Genomic DNA, 21,868 nt, shown 5'->3' with positions numbered 1-21,868 from the left:
TTTCTCAAAATTGTATTTCTATACAAAATTTTGTCAAAATATTATTACTTTAAAAATTTTATTTCTATAGAAAATTTTGTCAAAATTTTTATTTCTATAGGAAATTTTTTCAAAATTTTATTTCTATTGAAAATTTTGTCAAAAATTTATTTCTATAGAAAATTTTGTCAAAATTTTATTTCTATAGAAAATTTTATCAAAATTTTGTTTCTATAAAAATTTAGTCAAAATTTTATTTTTATAGACAAATTTGTCAACATTTTATTTCCTTAAAAAATTTTCTCAATTTCTATTGAAAATTTTTTTTTTGTTTCTATAGAAAATTTTGCCAACATTTTATTTCTATTGAAAAATTTATCGAAATTTTATTCTATAGCAAATTTTGTCAAAATTTTATTTCTACAGAAAATTTTTCTATAGAGAATTTTGTTAAAATTTTATTTTTGTAGGAAATTTTGTCAATTTTTTTCTATAGAAAATTTTGTCAGAATTATATTTCTATAGAAAATAGAAAAAATAAATACCTAAAATATGAAAATTGTTATGGTTACTATGATGATTTACCTCGGGTTCTACTTGCTATTCTTTTAAAAATTTTATTTCTATAGAAAATTTTGTCAAAATTTTATTTCTATAGAAAATGTTGTCAAAATTTTATTTCTATAGAAAATGTTGTCACAATTTTATTTCTACAGAAAATTTTCTCAAAACTTTTAAACTACCTGTATTGGACAGAAACGTTATCTAATGAAAACAAATAAATACCTAAGATATGAAAATTGTTATGGTTACTATGATGATTTACCTAGGGTTCTACTTGCTAGTCATCATTGTACTGAGTAAATCAATTGACAATTGCGTCACCTTATTGTACACCCCATATGTCACCTCTGGAACTTGTGGCTACTTAAATTAAATCACAAAAAATAATAAGAATAATAATGTTGCATTATTTGTTACACATAGGCCAGTATCTTGTTACATATTTGCCATGTGATAAAGATTACTTAGCGCAATATTTGATGGATTGATAAGAATTTCTTGTATGGGTATGGTAAAAATATATAAAAATTCTCTTATACCATTCTACAAAGTTTATGAAATGTGGGTACCCAAAAATAAAAAAATCTTTCCCTCCACATACATGTTTAAACGAATATTTACCACTTTATGTCTAATAATATTTGTTTAGGAAAAAAAAAAGAAATCCATGCAACATAGACTGCCACAAACCTCTCAATGAAATGGCTAAAAAAAAATCTTAAAATTGTTTAAGAAAAAACATTAAAAATTTATTTTATTTTCAGTGGTTAGTTTTAGTTGCTAATAAACCCACAGAATCTAAGTTATGATAATTCAATCATTGACGGCGTTGATTTCTCAGCTTTGGCTTTGCCATCTAATCGTGGTTAATGTTAATCGGCTATTGAGAAACCTCCTTTACGAAAATCATACAATCTTTAGTAAAATATCAATAACTCAATAGATTGGAGTGTATAAAATGACAAATAGAAACGTTGATATGAGACATGCACACACGCACACTCTTTTAAGCATGCTTACTTACATGCATGTAAATATTTACTCTCACTTTCGTTAATGCCGGTTACCAATGATGGGTATTCCATGCTAGCTAGTGTGTATATGAAACCAAAATAATCATCTTGTTGGTCAAATTGATAAGGAAAATCTCTGTTTCGTTTGCGCTATCTCAGAAATGAAGAAGCATCAATGAAAATACGTAATAGAAAATATAACAAGAGAATAGTAGTCTAGTCAGTATGTTATTCCAATAGCATAACCCAACATAAATTGTTGTTTGTTGATATATACATGTGGAATAGGAACGTTAAAAAGAGTTCTTATTTCCGAGAGAGCAAGTTTTGAATGGAGTGAGTAAGTAGTGTTGCCATTATTCTGTTATTTTTTTCCGATGCAATGGTGATGAAAACTTCAAAATTGGAATTAACCAACCTCAAAGAAATAAAACGAAGTGACCGCTGTTCGATTTTTCTTCCAGGCAAAAGGAAATAAAATGTGATACACCGAAAAACATTGAACCCACCAAGAAAGAAAATTTAGTTAATTTCAGATAAATTAGATTAATTTTAGAAATTTTTAACTAAACTCTATTGGAAATGCAGATGCCACGCTGATATAAAAAAAAATATAGTATATACAACAGTAAGTTCGGTCGGGCCGAATCTTATATACCCACCACCATGAATCAAATATAATAGTTTCCTTCGAAAATTTCAGGGGGGTTTGATGACAGATAATTTCCCAAGCAGATCACTTCAAGATCAAGATTTTACCTATGAAGACTAGATCACATTCTGAATTAATAAGAACCATTTTTTGTTTGTGTTTTAGAGGAATCATAAATATCTCTTGTAAGTACAAGAAAATGATGAAATAACGCCTTGATTTGAAATCTAAAATCTGTGAATTTTCATCCCAGTTATTTAAATGACTACGAGAAGTAAAATCTGAAAATTTTGCATTCGGTTTCAAGCAATTTTCATGATCAGTACGCCTTCTATACCCTCAATAAGTTAAATCGGTCTAAATGGAGGACTTACCAAATGGACCGATAAAACTAAGTAATACCTCTAGATTTCCAATTTCAGGCAAATTGAGTAAAAACTACGGATTCTAGAAGCCCAAGAAGTAAAATCGGGAGATCGGTCTATATGGGGGCTATATCAAAACATGGACCGATAATCACCATTTTCGGCACATCTTTTTATTTTCTAGAATACCTCTAGATTTCCAATTTTAGGCAAATTGGGTAAAAACTACGAATTCTAGAAGCCCAAGAAGGGAAATCGGGAGATCGGTCTATGTGGGGGCTATATCAAAACATGGATCGGTACTCACCATTTTCGACACACGTCTTTATGGATTATAGAAGCCCAAGAAGTCAAATCGGGAGATCGGTCTATATGGGGGCTATATCAAAACATGGGCCGATACACTCCATTTTCGGCACACCTCTTTATGGTCCTAGTAGAATACTTCTAGATTTCCAATTTCAGGCAAATCGGATAGAAAATAAACTTTCTAGACGCCCAAGAAGCAAAATCGGGAAATCGGTCCATATGGGCGCTATAACAAAACATGGACCGATAAGCACCATTTTCGATACACTTTTTGATGGTCCTAAAATACCTCTAGATTTCAAATTTCAGGCAAATTGGATAAAAACTACAGTTTTTATAAGCCCAAGAACCCAAATCGGGAGGTCGGTTTATATGGGGACTATAAGAAAACTTGGACCGATATATCCCATCTTTGAACTTGACCTGCCTGCAAACAAAAGACGAATCTGTGCCAAATTTCAGGACGATAGCGCCATTATTGAAGGCTGAAGCGTGATTACAACAGATAGACAGATGAACAGACGGACATGCTTATATCGGATTAGAATTTCTCCCTGATCAAGAATATATATACTTTATATAGTCAGAAATCGATATTCCCGTATATAAAAAAGGAAATATTTTTCGACAAATTCAATAAAATTTATTTGATATAATTAATTTTTGTTTTGAAGAATTTTTGAAGAAACGAATTGGAGTTCAAAATTGAAAGAATGTCTTTAGTGCCACACGAAGTTCAGGATGGTCGCATTTGCACTAAAATTTACAAATTTAAAAAATAATGAACTATTTTGTGAGAAGTACGAATTTAGTAAATCTTGTTAATTTTAATCTTTATGCTTCGTTTTCCAGTCCATTTAACTAACGTACGCAAATTATTAGAGTAAAGGAAACTTTCTCCAAACTTAATAATTCCATGACCTTAGAAAAGTTAAATTTGTTTTAGCGAAATAGAGGGTTCACTTGTTTTGAGTGTATTTACTTCTACATTCTTTGCACTTCAGAAAAAAAGTTGCGGGAGCTAATTAAATTAGAAAAAAGTCAAAGACATTTTTTAGTTAATGAAAATTTATTGATTTTAGTGACATTTTACCCAATATTATAAAATTATTCATATTTTAATTATTTCATGCTTACTTTGATGATCATAAGTTTCTCAAATGTGTAGGTTAGGTTAAAGTGGCAGCCCGATTAAGTTTCAGGCTCACTTAGACTATTCAGTCCATTGTGATATCACATTTAACTAAAAGTTCCTATTACATATGGGCACTTCAAGTCTTAACCACTGAACCTTTTTCTTAAACTGTGTCTGTCTTCAACTTTATATGGCGCTAAAGACATTTTAACAATTTTTAACTTCAAGTTTTCCCTTAAAAATATGAAAATTTTTTAAATAACCGAAAAGAAATATTGTTTTTAATAATTTTTCTTCAATTTAACCAAAATTATAAATTTGTTTGTATCGCGTTGCAATTATTAAACTATTTTAGTTAAAATTTTCTAAAATAAACCTAACTATATTTATAGAATTCTTGAAGTTTTGGTAGATTTTGCAAAATATTCCTATTTAACTAAGAGGTACTTCAATTTTCTATAGAAATAATAATTTTGACAAAATACAATTTTGACAAAATTTTCTATAGAAACAAAATATAAGTTTTGGTAAATTTTACAAAGTATTCATCTCTAACTAAGAGTTACTTCAATTTTCTATAGATATAACATTTTTAAAAAAATTTCTATAGAAATAAAATTTTGACAACATTTTCTATAGATATACAATTTTGACAAAATTCCCTATAGAAATAGAAATTTTGACAAAATTTTCAGAAATACAATTTTGACAAGATTTTCTATGGAAACCAAAATTTGACAAGATTTTCTGTGGAAACCAAAATTTGACAAATTTTCTATAGAAATAAAATTTTGACAAAATTTTCTATAGAAATCAAATTATTACAAAAATTTCCTATAGAAATAAAATTTTGACAAAATTTTCTACACAAATAAAATTTTCACAAAATTTTCTACACAAATAAAATTTTCACAAAATTTTCTACACAAATAAAATTTTCTACACAAATAAAATTATTGCAAAAATATCCTATAGAAATAAAAAGTTTTCTACACAAATAAAATGTTCACAAAATTTTCTACACAAATAACATTTTAAAATAAAATGCTGACAAAATGTTCTATAAAAATACAATTTTTAAAAATTTTTCTATAGAAATAAAATAGGACAACAGTTTCTATAAAAATAAATTTTTTTATTTTCCGTAGAAAAAAATTTTGGCAAAAATTGCATAGGAATATTTTTTTTTTGAAATCTACCTAAACATGAAGAATTGCAACAATCTAATACTTAACAAAATTTTCTACAAAAACAAAATATTGTATAGAAACGATATGCAAAATAGATTTTTTTGTTTGGTAAAATTTTCTCAATTTTTTGGGAGGAACCAATTACTCTTGAACTGGTTGAAATTTGGCCCTCTAATTACCATACGAAAAATGGTTGATATTGGTTCATAATTATCCATCAAGAACTAAAGAGACTTATATGGGTATTTAATATGCATCTGTGTTTAAGGATTTTTGTCTTTAAAATTCCTTAAACGCATCTATGGCGGATGGAGTGCATATCATATCAGATCAATGAACTCTGAACTATCGTCCCTATTTTACTCCATTAATAAATTCCCTTATTGAAATAGTACACAACAAACCCTTTCAATGGCAACACTGCACGTGTAGAGTTTATGAGAGAACCATTGCTAACTCTCCAAACACTTGTTGAAGTTGTTGTGTTGTATCTTCCCATTGAGCTGTTGCTCAGAGCCAGCTTACACATATTTCCAGTTTGCTTTTAATGTCTTCTCTTTAGCACATTCAAAACAAACCCGTATCTTTACAATTTAGTACGAAAATGTTAGCTTACGATTAAACAACGTGGTTACGGATACTTTACGGTGGTTGGCGATCAACAGAAACGTGAAAGCGTTCGAATCGAATAAAACAACAAAACGTTTAGTGTTAAGGTGTAATGGTAATGGCAATGTTGGCGTGTATTAATGTGGTTATGTTGTTAAAGAAACCTACATAGATATCCCGGGTAGTTTAATGGTTCTCTATGGTTTAATAAAATCAATTCTAAATGAAAATGTAAATAAAAGAGTTCGGTTTAGAAAAAAATATTGTGTAATATTTATGAAAATCAAAATTAAATAAAAAGAATAATTATTAGTAAGAGGGAATAAAATTAAACTAAAATTATTATATTCAATATACAACAATCGTGAAATAATTTTTATAAAGTAAATTAACAAAAATTGTGAAATTTTAATGGAGTGTATTATATGAAATAAAGAAAACCCTTAAAAACGGTGATTAAAATTAAATTAAAATGATAATAATTGTGCGGAGTAAAAATTATTTTGAGGAAAAATCGCACACACCTGTTGATTTGAAAAATGCCTGCCATTGAACCTCTTATGTCCAATTACGCCTTCAGGCTATCTATATAAAAAAAGAGAAGCTCTTGGTGAATCCATCTTTAATAAAATAATAAAAATGATTTACATTCCAACAAAAGTTAAAAACTGTAAAAGGGACTTTAACCATGCAGTGGAGTTTGTCTATCGATCTTTTTTGTTTTGTTCTACAGCTTATGAGGGGCATTAGTGTGTTAAATACAAGTGTGAGCATAGAAGAGAGAAAGAGAGAGTGTGTAAGATAGATTTGCCATAATTCCCTTAATACAAAATGTTCCTATGACATCGCCAATTTAAAATATGGCGAACACATACAAATATCTGCTAATGGATTGTAAATAGCCGCTGTATTGAATTACTGTTAAAGAGTGATTTCAAAACATAACAGGATTACTCACATTTGGATATACACCCAGAGAAAGTGTCACAGTGTCACATACATGCTCCATTCGTACGCCATCTTTGCAAATTTTAATCCTATGCTGTACAGTGTATTTCTTTCAACTGTTTTCATTGTTTTTGTTTCTGTTTTGTGTACGTATATATGTGATCTATAATCCCACGCAGCATAAAACACAAATATACTTAATTGAGTATAACACATATAAATTCATAACATGTGCAAAAGTGTGTGAAATGGCTGACAAAAAATGCAAAGTTGTTAACAACAAAAAACAACAACAGCATTGAATCAGTGTATGCATCAATCAAAACAAGCAGTGACATATAGTGAAGGGCCGTTTTCACGGCAAAATAAAAAGCAATGTCACATGCATATAGAGCAAACGGATACGGAATTCTCCAAAGGAAACAATGTTAAAGTGAAAATATACGAAAAATGGGAATTAAAATAAAAGATATTAAATTAAAGGAAAACAATAATAAAAAAAATCTATTAATTAAATAAATTTTAATAACAAATGCATTCAGGTGCATTTATTGTGATACCTTAACAAGTCGAGTTTTTCCTAAGACACCGATATCATAAATCATGTAATCCCTCCAAAATTATGCTTAAAGAAATTAGGTGATTTCATTAATAGCCTCAATTTTTTGTTGTTGTTAATTTAGCAAGGAATTTGTAGTTTTTGTTTAGATTTTATTTCTATAGAATATATTGTCTAAATTTTATTTCTATAGAAAATTCTATCAAAATTGTGTTTCTATAGAAAATTTTGTCAAAATTTTTTTTCTATAGAAACTTTTGTCAAAATTTTATTTCTATATAACAATTTTGTCAAAATGTTATTTCTATATAAAAATGTTGTCAAAAGTGTATTTCTATAGAAAAATTTGTCAAATTTTAAATTCTATAGATAATTTTGTCGTAATTTTATTTCTATAGAAAATTTTGCACTGTGTGGTAATGACCATAGACTGCCGCAAATCTCTCAACGAGATGACTATTCAGTAAAATATTTTCCTAATATGGGGCCTGGCACGGTTGCCACTCGCGGCGAATTTTGTCAAAATTTTATTTCTAGAGACAATTTTGTCATAATTTTGATTTCTATAGAAAGTTTTGTCAAAATTTTATTTCTTTAGAAAATTTTCTCAAACTGTTATTTCTATATAAAATGTTGTCAAAATTTTATTTCTTTTTTATTTTTTTATTTGTATAGAAAATTTTTTTAAAATTTTATATCCATAAAAAATTTTGCAAAATTTCATTTCTGTAGATTTTTTTTCCATAATTTTTTTTCCATAAACAATTTTCTCAACTTTTATTTCTTTAGAAAATATTCGTCAAAATTTTATTTCTTAAAAAATCTCGTCAAAATTTTATTTCATTTGTCAAAATTTTATTTTTTGTATTTTTTTTATTTTTATAAAAAAATTTGTCAAAATTTTATTATTTTTTTTATTTGTATCGAAAATTTTCTCAAAATTTTATATCCATAAAAAAATTTTCAACATTTCATTTCTGTAGAATTTTTTTCCATAATTTTTTTTTTCATAAACAATTTTCTCAAATTTTATTTCTTTAGAAAATATTCGTCAAAATTTTATTTCTATTAAAAATCTCGTCAACATTTTATTTCTATAGAAAATTTTGTCAAAATGTTATTTTTATAGAAAATTTTGTCAAAATTTTATTTCTTGTATTTTTATAAAAAATTTTGTCAAAATTTTATTATTTTTTTTTATTTGTATCGAAAATTTTCTCAAAATTTTATATCAATAGAAAATTTTGCAAACTTTAATTTCTGTAGAATTTTTTTCATAATTTTTTTTTCCATAAACAATTTTCTCAAATTTTATTTCTTTAGAAAATATTCGTCAAAATTTTATTTCTATAGACAATTTTGCACACTGTGGTCCTTATCTCCATAATGGCCATAGACTGCCGCAAATCTCTCATCGAGATGGCTGATCAGTAAAATATTTTCCTAACATGGGGCCTGGTTGGGTTGCCACTCGCGGCGAATTTTGTCAAAATTTTTTTTCTATAGAAAATTTTATTTCTAGAGACAATTTTGTCATAATTTTGATTTCTATAGAAAGTTTTGTCAAAATTTTATTTCTTTAGAAAATTTTCTCAAACTGTTATTTCTATATAAAATTTTGTCAAAATTTTATTTCTTTTTTATTTTTTTATTTGTATAGAAAAATTTTTTAAAATTTTATATCCATAAAAAATTTTGCAAAATTTCATTTCTGTAGAATTTTTTTCCATAATTTTTTTTCCATAAACAATTTTCTCAAATTTTATTTCTTTAGAAAATATTCGTCAAAATTTTATTTCTATAAAAAATCTCGTCAAAATTTTATTTCATTTGTCAAAATTTTATTTTTTGTATTTTTTTATTTTTATAAAAAATTTTGTCAAAATTTTATTATTTTTTTTATTTGTATCGAAAATTTTCTCACAATTTTATATCCATAAAAAATTTTTCAAAATTTCATTTCTGTAGAATTTTTTCCATAATTTTTTTTTCCATAAACAATTTTCTCAAATTTTATTTCTTTAGAAAATATTCTTCAAAATTTTATTTCTATAAAAAATCTCGTCAAAATTTTATTTCATTTGTCAAAATTTTATTTTTTGTATTTTTTTATTTTATAAAAAATGTTGTCAAAATTTTATTATTTTTTTGTATTTGTATCGAAAATTTTCTCAAAATTTTATATCCATAAACAATTTTGCAAATTTTCATTTCTGTAGAATTTTTTTCCATAATTTTTTTTCCATAAACAATTTTCTCAAATTTTATTTCTTTAGAAAATATTCGTCAAAATTTTATTTCTATAAAAAATCTCGTCAAAATTTTATTTCTATAGAAAATTTTGTCAAAATGTTATTTTTATAGAAAATTTTGTCAAAATTTTATTTCTTGTATTTTTATAAAAAAATTTTGTCAAAATTTTATTATTTTTTTTATTTGTATCGAAAATTTTCTCAAAATTTTATATCAATAGAAAATTTTGCAAAATTTAATTTCTGTAGAATTTTTTTCATAATTTTTTTTTTTCCATACACAATTTTTTCAAATTTTATTTCTTTAGAAAATATTCGTCAAAATTTTATTTCTATAGACAATTTTGCACACTGTGGTCCTTATCTCCATAATGGCCATAGACTGCCGCAACTCTCATCGAGATGACTGATCAGTAAAATATTTTCCTAACATGGGGCCTGGTTGGGTTGCCACTCGCGGCGAATTTTGTCAAAATTTTATTTCTATAGAAAATTTTATTTCTAGAGACAATTTTGTCATAATTTTGATTTCTATAGAAAGTTTTGTCAAAATTTTATTTCTTTAGAAAATTTTCTCAAACTGTTATTTCTATATAAAATTTTGTCAAAATTTTATTTCTTTTTTATTTTTTTATTTGTATAGAAAATTTTTTTAAAATTTTATATCCATAAAAAATTTTGCAAAATTTCATTTCTGTAGAATTTTTTTCCATAATTTTTTTTCCATAAACAATTTTCTCAAATTTTATTTCTTTAGAAAATATTCGTCAAAATTTTATTTCTATAAAAAATCTCGTCAACATTTTATTTCATTTGTCAAAATTTTATTTTTTGTATTTTTTTATTTTTATAAAAAATTTTGTCAAAAATTTATTTTTTTTTTTTATTTGTATCGAAAATTTTCTCAAAATTTTATATCCATAAAAAAATTTTCAACATTTCATTTCTGTAGAATTTTTTTCCATAATTTTTTTTTTTTCATAAACAATTTTCTCAAATTTTATTTCTTTAGAAAATATTCGTCAAAATTTTATTTCTATTAAAAATCTCGTCAAAATTTTATTTCTATAGACATTTTTGTCAAAATGTTATTTTTATAGAAAATTTTGTCAAAATTTTATTTCTGGTATTTTTATAAAAAATTTTGTCAAAATTTTATTTTTTTTTATTTGTATCGAAAATTTTCTCAAAGTTTTATATCAATAGAAAATTCTGCAAAATTTAATTTCTGTAGAATTTTTTTCATAATTTGTTTTCCATAAACAATTTTCTCAAATTTTATTTCTTTAGAAAATATTCGTCAAAATTTTATTTCTATAGACAATTTTGCACACTGTGGTCCTTATCTCCATAATGGCCATAGACTGCCGCAAATCTCTCAACGTGATGGCTGATCAGTAAAATATTTTCCTAACATGGGGCCTGGCACGGTTGCCACTCGCGACGAATTTTGTCAAAATTTTATTTCTATAGAAAATTTTATTTCTAGCGACAAAGTGTTGTCAAAATTTTATTTCTTTAGAAAATTTTCTCAAAATGTTATTTCTCTAGAAAATTTTGTCAAAATTTTATTTCTTTTTTATTTTTTATTTGTATAGAAAATTTTTTTAAAATTTCATTTCTATAAACAATTTTGTCAAAATTTTATTTCTAGAGGAAATTTGGTCAAAATTTTATTCCTATAGAAAATTTTGTTAAAATTTTATTCCTATAGAAAATTTTGTTAAAATTTTATTTCTATAGAAAAGTTTGTCAAAATTTTATTTCTATAGAAAATTTTGTCCAAATTTTATTTCTAGAGGAAATTTGGTCAACATTTTATTCCTATAGAAAATTTTGTTAAAATTTTATTCCTATAGAAAATTTTGTTAAAATTTTATTTCTATCGAAAAGTTTGTCAAAATTTTATTTCTATAGAAAATTTTGTCCAAATTTTATTTCTAGAGGATATAGAAATTATAATTGATAAATATTATGTTTTTAACTCAAATGTACACAAAAAAAAAATTCCATAATTTCTATTCCAAGCTAAAAAGAATTTAATTTATATATGGTTTTCTTCCCTTTAATACCTGACGTTGTTTCCATTGACAAAGGCCGTCAATTAAACTACGATATTACAATGCTATCAGATAGCTTTGAGCCTAGCTTGATATTAAATAGTTGTAATTACATTCATGGTCTAATGATAGAATGAAGTCGAACTCCCGTCGAAGCGAAACCAACAACAAAACTCAACTCAAGTGAAACATTAGCATTGAAATGGGCCCAAACAAAGCGGTAGCTATATTTTTACACACGCTTTACAGAAGCTTGAATATATTTTGAATATTTTAACTAAATGGAAACTATTCAATAATATAGAATAGAGAGTTAATATTTCTATGTCGGCCAATTAATATTCATATTTTATTAATTTTTATATTTCTATAAGCAAATCTCAAAGAATCTCATTTTAGATATCGTAGTGATAGACAAAAGGTTTTGAATTACCTTAACAACATTTGAAATTTTAAAAGTATTGAATTAATTGAAATTTTAAAAGAAATGGTATCCTAGCTTACACTGAAAAATAAATTGAACTAATATGAAAAATTAATCAACCTAAGTTTAAGGACAAGCAATTTCCACATTATCAAACTTTAATTAAAAGAAAATTCATGGTCTTTGCTTTAAAAAATGTTTTTATTTTATAAACCAAAATAATATTTATTACAATTCATGAAGCCAACTGAATGAGTTCAAAATCGAAAACGATTTAATTCAACAGTATTATCAAATTTGCTGAAAGAATCATTCTTAAGATCTATAAAAAAAACGCTTTAAGATTATTGAAAGTAGTTGTATGTTTTACACGAGACAATCGTGGATTGACAACAACAACAACACTAGCTTTCAATTAATCTCAAGCAAAAACTGTAGATGATTGAATTTATTTATGTATTAATAATAAAATAAGAAATAATAGACATCGGTAGCTTTACTGAAAATACTTGGGATTAATAGATTAAAAATATTTACTTCAGTCAAGGCCTATTTTATTGCTATAGAATTTTTTTGACTATTATTTCAATAGAAAATTTTGTCAAAATTTTATTTCTATACAAAATTTTGACAAAATTTTATGCCCATAGAAAATTTTGTCAAAATTTTATTTCTATAGAAAATTTTGTCAAAATTTTATTTCTATAGAAAATTTTGTCAAAATTTTATTTCTATAGGAAATTTTGTTAAAATTTTATTTATGTACAAAATTTTGTCAAAATTTTATGCCCATAGAGAATTTTGTCAAAATTTTAGTTTTAAAGAAAATTTTGTCAAAATTTTATTTCTATAGAAAATTTTGTCAAAATGTTATTTCTATAGAAAATTTTGTCAAAATGTTATTTCTATAGAAAATTTTGTCAAAATTTTATGGCCATAGAAAATTTTGTCAAAATTTTAGTTGTAAAGAAAGTTTTGTCAAAATTTTATTTGCTGTAGAAAATGTTGTAAAAATGTTTGTTTTTGTATAGGAAATTTTGTCAAAATTTTATTTCTATCGAAAATTTTGTTAAAATTATATTTCTATAAGAATTTTGTTAAAATTTTATTTCTATAGAAAATTTTGTCAGAGTTTTATTTCTATAGAAAATTTTGTCAAAATTTTAGTTGTAAAGAACGTTTTGTCAAAATTCTATTTGCTGTAGAAAATGTTGTAAAAATGTTTGTTTTTGTTAAAATTTTATTTCTATAAAAAATTTTGTCAAAATTTTATTTCTATGCAAAATTTTGTCAAAATATTATTTCTATACAAAATTTTGTCAAAATTTTATGGCCATAGAAAATTTTGTCAAAATTTTAGTTGTAAAGAAAGTTTTGTCAAAATTTTATTTGCTGTAGAAAATGTTGTAAAAATGTTTGTTTTTGTATAGGAAATTTTGTCAAAATTTTATTTCTATCGAAAATTTTGTTAAAATTATATTTCTATAAGAATTTTGTTAAAATTTTATTTCTATAGAAAATTTTGTCAGAGTTTTATTTCTATAGAAAATTTTGTCAAAATTTTAGTTGTAAAGAACGTTTTGTCAAAATTCTATTTGCTGTAGAAAATGTTGTAAAAATGTTTGTTTTTGTTAAAATTTTATTTCTATAAAAAATTTTGTCAAAATTTTATTTCTATGCAAAATTTTGTCAAAATATTATTTCTATACAAAATTTTGTCAAAATTTTATGGCCATAGAAAATTTTGTCAAAATTTTAGTTGTAAAGAAAGTTTTGTCAAAATTTTATTTGCTGTAGAAAATGTTTTAAAAATGTTTGTTTTTGTATAGACAATTTTGTCAAAATTTTATTTCTATCAGAAATTTTGTTAAAATTTTATTTCTATAGGGAACTTTGTTAAAATTTTATTTCTATAGAAAATTTTGTCAGAATTTTATTTCTATAGAAAATTTTGTCAGAATTTTATTTCTATAGAAAATTTTGTCAAAATTTTATTTCTAGAGAAAATTTTGTCTGAATTTTATTTCTATAGAAAACTTTGTCAAAATTTTATTTCCATAGAAAATTCTGTCAAAATTTTATTCCTATAGAAAATTTTGTCAAAATGTTATTTCTATACAAAATTTTGTCAGAATTTTATTTCTATAGAAAATTTTGTCAAAATTTTATTTCTATAGACAATTTTGTCAGAATTTTATTTCTATAGAAAACTTTGTCAAAATTTTATTTCCGTAGAAAACTTTGTCAAAATTTTATTTCTATAGAAAATTTTGTCAAAATTTTATGGCCATAGAAAATTTTGTCAAAATTTTAGTTGTAAAGAACGTTTTGTCAAAATTCTATTTGCTGTAGAAAATGTTGTAAAAATGTTTGTTTTTGTTAAAATTTTATTTCTATAGAGAATTTTGTTAAAATTTTATTTTTATAGAGAATTTTGTTAAAATTTTATTTTTATAGAAAATTTTGTCAGAATTTTATTTCTATAGAAAATTTGGTCAAAATTTTATTCCTATAGAAAATTTTGTCAAAATTTTATTTCTATCGGAAATTTTGTTAAAATTATATTTCTATAGGGAATTTTGTTAAAATTTTATTTCTATAGAAAATTTTGTCAGAGTTTTATTTCTATAGAAAATTTTGTCAAAATTTTAGTTGTAAAGAACGTTTTGTCAAAATTCTATTTGCTGTAGAAAATGTTGTAAAAATTTTTGTTTTTGTTAAAATTTTATTTCTATAAAAAATTTTGTCAAAATTTTATTTCCATGCAAAATTTTGTCAAAATTTTATGGTCATAGAAAATTTTGTCAAAATTTTAGTTGTAAAGAAAGTTTTGTCAAAATTTTATTTGCTGTAGAAAATGTTTTAAAAATGTTTGTTTTTGTATAGAAAATTTTGTCAAAATTTTATTTCTATCAGAAATTTTGTTAAAATTTTATTTCTATAGGGAATTTTGTTAAAATTTTATTTCTATAGAAAATTTTGTCAGAATTTTATTTCTATGGAAAATTTTGTCAAAATTTTATTTCTAGAGAAAATTTTGTCAAAATTTTATTTCTATAGAAAATTTGGTCAAATTTTTTCTATAGAGAATTTTGTCAAAATTTTATTTCCATAGAAAATTCTGTCAAAATTTTATTCCTATAGAAAATTTTGTCAAAATGTTATTTCTATACAAAATTTTGTCAGAATTTTATTTCTATAGAAAATTTCGTCAAAATTTTATTTCTATAGACAATTTTGTCAGAATTTTATTTCTATAGAAAACTTTGTCAAAATTTTATTTCTGTAGAAAACTTTGTCAAAATTTTATTTCTATAGAAAATATTGTCAAAATTTTATGGCTATAGAAAATTTTGTCAAAATTTTAGTTGTAAAAAACGTTTTGTCAAAATTCTATTTGCTGCAGAAAATGTTTTAAAAATGTTTGTTTTTGTTAAAATTTTATTTTTATAGAGAATTTTGTTAAAATTTTATTTCTATAGAAAATTTTGTCAGAATTTTATTTCTATAGAAAATTTTGTCAAAATTTTATTTCTATAGAAAAATTTGTCAGAATTTTATTTCTATAGAAAACTTTGTCAAAATTTTATTTCTATAGAAAACTTTGTCAAAATTTTATTTCTATAGAAAATTTTGTCAAAATTTTATGGTCATAGAAAATTTTGTCAAAATTTTAGCTGTAAAGAAAGTTTTGTCAAAATTTTTTTTTGCTGTAGAAAATGTTGTAAAAATGTTTGTTTTTGTCAAAATTTTATTTCTATAGAAAATTTTGTCAAAATTTTATTTCTATAGAAAATTTTGTCAAAATTTTATTTCTATACAAAATTTTGTCAAAATTTTATGGCCATAGAAAATTTTGTCAACATTTTAGTTGTAAAGAAAGTTTTGTCAACATTTTATTTGCTGTAGAAAATGTTGTAAAAATGTTTGTTTTTGTATAGAAAATTTTGTCAAAATTTTATTTCTATCGGAAATTTTGTTAAAATTTTATTTCTATAGAAAATTTTGTCAAAATTTTGTGAAATTGTTTTCTATAGAGAATTTTGTCAAAATTTTATTTCCATAGAAAAATTTGTCAAAATTATATTTCTATAGAAAATATTGTCTATAGGGTCTATAGGGCTTTGCCCAAATAAATTTGACAAATATTCTTTTCCTCTGTTGGTTAAGCTACAATTGTAGTTTAGAAAATGTTGTAAAAATTTATTTGCTGTAGAAAATGTTGTAAAAATGTTTGTTTTTGTCAAAATTTTATTTCTATAGGAAATTTTGTTAAAATTTTATTTCCATAGAAAATTTTGTCAGAATTTTATTTCTATAGAAAATTTGGTCAAAATTTTATTCCTATAGAAAATTTTGTCAAAATTTTATTTCTAAAGAACATATTGTCAAAATTTTATTTCTAAAGAACATATTGTCAAAATTTTATTTCTATAGAAAATTCTGTCAAAATTTTATTCCTATAGAAAATTTTGTCAAAATTTTATTTCTATAGAAATTTTTGTAAAAATTTTATTTCTATAGAAAATGTTGTCAAAACCTTTTTCGGAAGGTCCAAGTGTAGTAGTTCACTATTGGGTTTAATGAACTGCCTGCATTTATTCTGATAATTGGTTGATAGTTTTGCTGCAAGTAGCCGATGCTGATGTGGAATGTGGTAATTCCGAAACGTGCGTCCATCCAACCATCTTGCAGTCTATAGGACTTTGCCCAAATAAATTTGACAAACATTCTTTTCCGCTGTTGGTTAAGCTACAATTGTAGTTTAGTCAATGCATGGTTTTAAGCTGAAATCAAAAACAACAAAAAAATTTAATTTCTATAGAAATTTTTTTCAAAATTTTATTTATATAAAAAGATTTGTGAAAATGTTATTTCTATAGAAAATTTTGTCAAAGTTTTATTTCTATAGATTTCACGTAGATGGCTCCTCACTCTTTCAGATATATTTGCCTTCCAATAATATCATCTTCAATTATTTTTTCAATTCAATCTTTACTTTTCAATGAAAGTCATTTTTAATACCAAATGGATTTGAAACCATTATTATATACTCTTCATGAAGAAATTGAATTGTATTAATTCATTGGAACTGGAAGTACTCTATTTGAAATGTGTGCATGGACACAAAAATAACCTGTAATTAAAGTCTTCTACTGCTCCCCATTAACAAAAAACATCAGAAACTAAATACTGTAGATAGTAGATCCAGAATAAAATAAACGAAGAAAGAGAAAAGAAAAATTGTAAAACAAACAATTTTGCTGTAACACAAACCGGTAGGCATCTACAATTACCCAATATGGTCTTTAACAACAATTGTGGTAGTTTGTTTGTCCGTCTTGGTATGGACTAGCCGACTGACTATCGAAAAAATGCACGCGTTACGTTTCTTGTGGTCGATAAGAAGAATGTCGAAGTGCTTTGTGTACGGCAACTGTAGTTCATACTACCATTAATAAAAGTAAACGTTATAATAACATTGATATTTTATTTTTGGGACAAATTGTAATTAATGGCGCCCAACGCTGGGGGTTTTATACTACAGTATGATTCAATCGATGGAAAATAATCAAGGGTATAAGATATCAATTTTGAACTTATTGTTATGTTTTAGGAGATGCTAATGAAACAAAAATGGTCATTTGAATACACCGACTGGCGCCCAACTCGGGGCAAACACATTTTCGTTCTCTTCTAGTATTACTACAATTGAGATTAATATTTATGTATTTCACTTAGAAAAGCAATCTTTCTTCTAAAAATTTGAAACCAAAGGTCAAATAGACAAATTGTAAATAATTGCGCCCAATGCTGGGGGTAATTATACTAAACTATGGGATATTTATGTACCTCATTTGTAGCCATACTGAAATTTATAAAAAAAAATTAATATGAATATGAATACAGGGATTGGCGCCCAACTCGGGGCAAATGGAATTACGGAGATTTTTTTATTTTATTTTTTTTTATTATTATTTTATTCAACAATTCAACTTTAATACAATACAAGTCTGACCCGCGCCACAAGGCATTAATGGGACTAGTTGGCCAATTATTTATACAATATTAAAAACAAAAATTATACGTATTTAAAAGATTCATTCATATATGGTTTAATATTTGTTTCAAATTACAATATTATAAATATTACAATTATAGTTTGCACTTTAAAATTTGGTTCCTCAGAAAAGAAAACTATTCGTACAGTGAAAGATTGCAATTTCCAACTTACAGACTAGGAAGCCAGCCTCAACTATTTAAGCATTCTAAATATGGTATATAATATATACCATATATTATAAAAAAATGAATACGAATATAGTGATTGGCGCCCAACACGGGGAAAATGGAATTTCATTGTTATACCCTCCATCATAGGATAGGGGTATATTAACTTTGTCATAGGATAGGGGTATATTAACTTCCGAACGAAACAAGCTATCGACTTGAAACTTGGCACAAGTAGTTGTTATCGATATAGGTCGGATGGTATTGAAAATGGGCCATATCGGTCCACTTTTACGTATAGCCCCCATATAAAGGGACCCTCAGATTTGGCTTGTGGAGCCTCTAACAGTAGCATATTTCATCCGATCCGGCTGAAATTTGGTATATGGTGTTGGTATATGGTCTATAACAACCATGCAAAAATTGGTTCACATCGGTCCATAATTATATATAGCCCCCATATAAACCGATCCCCAGATTTGGCTTGCGGAGCCTAAAAGAGAAGCAAATTTCATCCGATCCGGCTGAAATTTGGTACATGGTGTTGGTATATAGTCTCTAACAACCATGCAAAAATTGGTTCACATCGGTCCATAATTATATATAGCCGATCCCCAGATTTGGGTTGCGGAGCTTCAAAGAGAAGCAAATTTCATCCGATCCGCCTGAAATTTGGTACATGATATTGGTATATAGTCTCTAACAACCATGCAAAAATTGGTCCACATCCGTTCATAATTATATATAGCCCCCATATAAACCGATCCCCAGATTTGGCTTGCGAAGTCTCCAAGAGAAGCAAATTTCATCCAATCCGGTTGTAATTTGGAACATGGTGTTAGTATATGATCTTTAACAACCGTGCCAGAATTGGTCCATATCGGTCCATAATTATATATAGCCCCCATATAAAACATTCTCCAGATTTGACCACCGGAGCCTCTTGGAGGAGCAAAATTCATCCGATCCGGTTCAAATTAGGCACGTGGTGTTAGTATATGGTCGCTAACAACCATACCAAAATTGGTCCAATCACACAAAAATTGGTCCATATCGGTTCATAATCATGGCTGCCACTAGAGCCAAAAATAATCTACCAAATTTTATTTCTATAGAAAATTTTGTCAAAATTTTATTTCTATAGAAAATTTTGTCAAAATTTTATTTCTAGAGAAAATTTTGTTCAAATTTTATTCGGTTCATAATAAAATTTTCATCATTGTCAAAATTTTATTTCTATAGAAAATTTTATCAAAATTTTATTTCTATAGAAAATTTTGTTCAAATTTTTTCGGTTCATAATCATGGTTGCCACTCGACCCAAAAATAACCTACCAAGATTTTATTTCTATAGAAAATTTTGTCAAAAGTTTATTTCTATAGAAAATTTTGTGAAAATTTTATTTCTATAGAAAATTTTGTTAAAATTTTATTTCTGTAGAAAATTTTGTCAAAATTTTATGTCTACTTTGTCAAACTGAATTATATACGTATTGGATCGATCTGTTTTGATTTAATATATACTATGTATGGACTTACATACAATTTAGAAGATGGTGTTAGGAGGTTTTAAGATACCTTGCCATCGGCAAGCGTTACCGCAACTTAAGTAATTCGATTGTGGATGGCAGTGTTTAGATGAAGTTTCTACGCAATCCATGATGGAGGGCCTGGCCGAACTTACGGCCGTATATACTTGTTTTTACTTTAAATTTTTGTTCCAACTTTCAATGTACATGCTGGCATCCACAAACTCCACAAACCAAAAGATTTATTTTTTTAATTTAAATTTTAATTTAAACTATTTATTTTAAATTAAAAAAAAACCCTTTATAATGAAAATGATGCCTTGCCTGCCCATCGAGCTATCATAACTTTGGGGATTTGTTTACTATGAGGATTCTTTAAGAAGTTAAATTTTTCAATATTTGACTGTAGGGTATCACAATATCTGTATCTGAGAATTTTTTCCTTTTGCAGAATTGACAAGAATTTAGTGATTCTAAAATTGTTTGTTAAAGTTCTAAACAAAAAAAAAGAAACCAAAACGAAGAAAATAATACAAAACAAAACAAGTAAAAAGCTGACAAAAGATAATGGCAAAGAATAACATAAAATTGAACTGAACAAAGAACCAACATAAATAAAAATCCACGGTAATGATCTTTGAACAACAAATTAAGAGTTAAGAAGACAACCAAAGCAGAGCTGACAACAACAGCAAAAATACGAAATTGAATCAAAACCAGATTAAATGGCTTAAGAAGTGAAAAAGAAAATAAAACAAATAAAATACAAACAAAAAAAAAAACAGAAAAAAGAAATAAATAATATACACACTTAAATGGGGAAACCATCAAAACAGGAAAAATTTAGCTCTTTCCATTATAAGTGAAATTAAGCATTTGTAAAATTTTTATTAAACAAAAAATAATTTAAAAATCCTTGAAGTGAAATATTTGTGTAAGTAAGAAAAATAAATGCGTAAGTTTAATTAAAACAAAAATAAAGAATTTTAAAATAATCAAATTAAAAATTATAAAACAAAAAAATAATAAAAAAAAAATACAAAAAACCAAACCCTGGGGTGAAATATTTACGTTAAAAAGTAACTTAAAAAAAATTCAAAAAAATTAAAAATAAGATTCATTATCTGCAATATCCATTTAATTTCTTATATATGCCTAGCCGAATTCTTCTGTTAATTTAAAAAAAAAAAAAATACAACAACAACAAAACACCTTTGAAATTCATCTTACAAGGTGATCCAATATTCTCGCTTCATCATTATCGTTAATCATCTACTGCAAATGACCATAATCTAAGGAATTTTGAAAATCCTTAACTTCATCCTGTCTTGGTTCGCTTAACTTGGAGAAAACTTCATGGATCGTTTACCTCTGTGTTGGATCTACAATTCCAAGGGATTTTATTTTAACAACATCTTCAGAAGCCCTCAAAACAATAGCAGCTGCAACATCAACTACCACAGCAGTCTCAAACATCCAGAGATTGCAATAAAGACCCTTACAACAAATCCAATAATTATCATAACTTGCCGTCTTAGTTGTAACACAGATCGCAAGCTCACTCTCAAAATTTTTCATCTTGGGCAACTTGAAAATTTCGCGTACAACAACAATTGCTGCTTGCCATACCATCATCATTGCCATCATTGTTATTTGGAATTTTTTGCCATTTACTGATGCCGCCTTATTATGTCCACAGCAAAGGATAAAATAAATTTTCAAAATACTTGGAGCTGTAACAAAACAACTGGACGTCGTTCTGGAAGTGGGTATAATAGCTGCAGTTTTTTAGGTAAATTTCATGGTTCATATGCTTTATGGGGCTTGGTTTGTTTTATGTTGTCTATAAATGTGTCAAAAATATATATAAAATTATACAGTGAGTAGGAAAAGTCATGGTACTTCCATCAAATTTTTTATAGAAATAACATTTTGACAAAATTTCCTATAGAAATAAAATTTTGCCGAAATTTCCTATAGAAATAAAATTTTAACAAAATTTTGAATAGAAATAAAATTTTAACAAAATTTTGAATAGAAATAAAATTT

The 21,868-nt window shown here is 25.4% G+C and overlaps 1 protein-coding gene across 8 annotated transcripts in view; it reads left to right on the top strand.

Annotated features, from left to right (window-relative positions):
* The window catches only part of rols (zinc-RING finger and ankyrin repeat domain-containing protein rolling pebbles), a 253,722-nt gene that overhangs the window by 30,789 nt on the left and 201,065 nt on the right, over positions 1 to 21,868 (top strand). For 2 of the 8 annotated variants that reach the window (XM_075303558.1, XM_075303553.1), the window contains exons 1-2: positions 5,791 to 5,931; positions 20,271 to 21,584. The exons of 2 other annotated variants lie outside the window; for them this stretch is intronic. In XM_075303558.1, coding sequence (XP_075159673.1) covers positions 21,509 to 21,584 — 76 coding nt within the window. In that variant the 5' untranslated portion in view covers positions 5,791 to 5,931; positions 20,271 to 21,508. Of the gene's footprint in view, positions 1 to 5,790; positions 6,048 to 20,270; positions 21,612 to 21,868 lie in introns of those variants that run through there. 4 more of the 8 variants (XM_075303557.1, XM_075303556.1, XM_075303555.1 and 1 more) reach the window with 4 other exon arrangements.

The sequence above is a fragment of the Haematobia irritans genome, chromosome 4 (assembly GCF_050003625.1).
Source record: "Haematobia irritans isolate KBUSLIRL chromosome 4, ASM5000362v1, whole genome shotgun sequence".
NCBI lineage: Eukaryota > Metazoa > Arthropoda > Insecta > Diptera > Muscidae > Haematobia > Haematobia irritans.
This window is presented reverse-complemented; position numbering and strand designations above follow the sequence as displayed.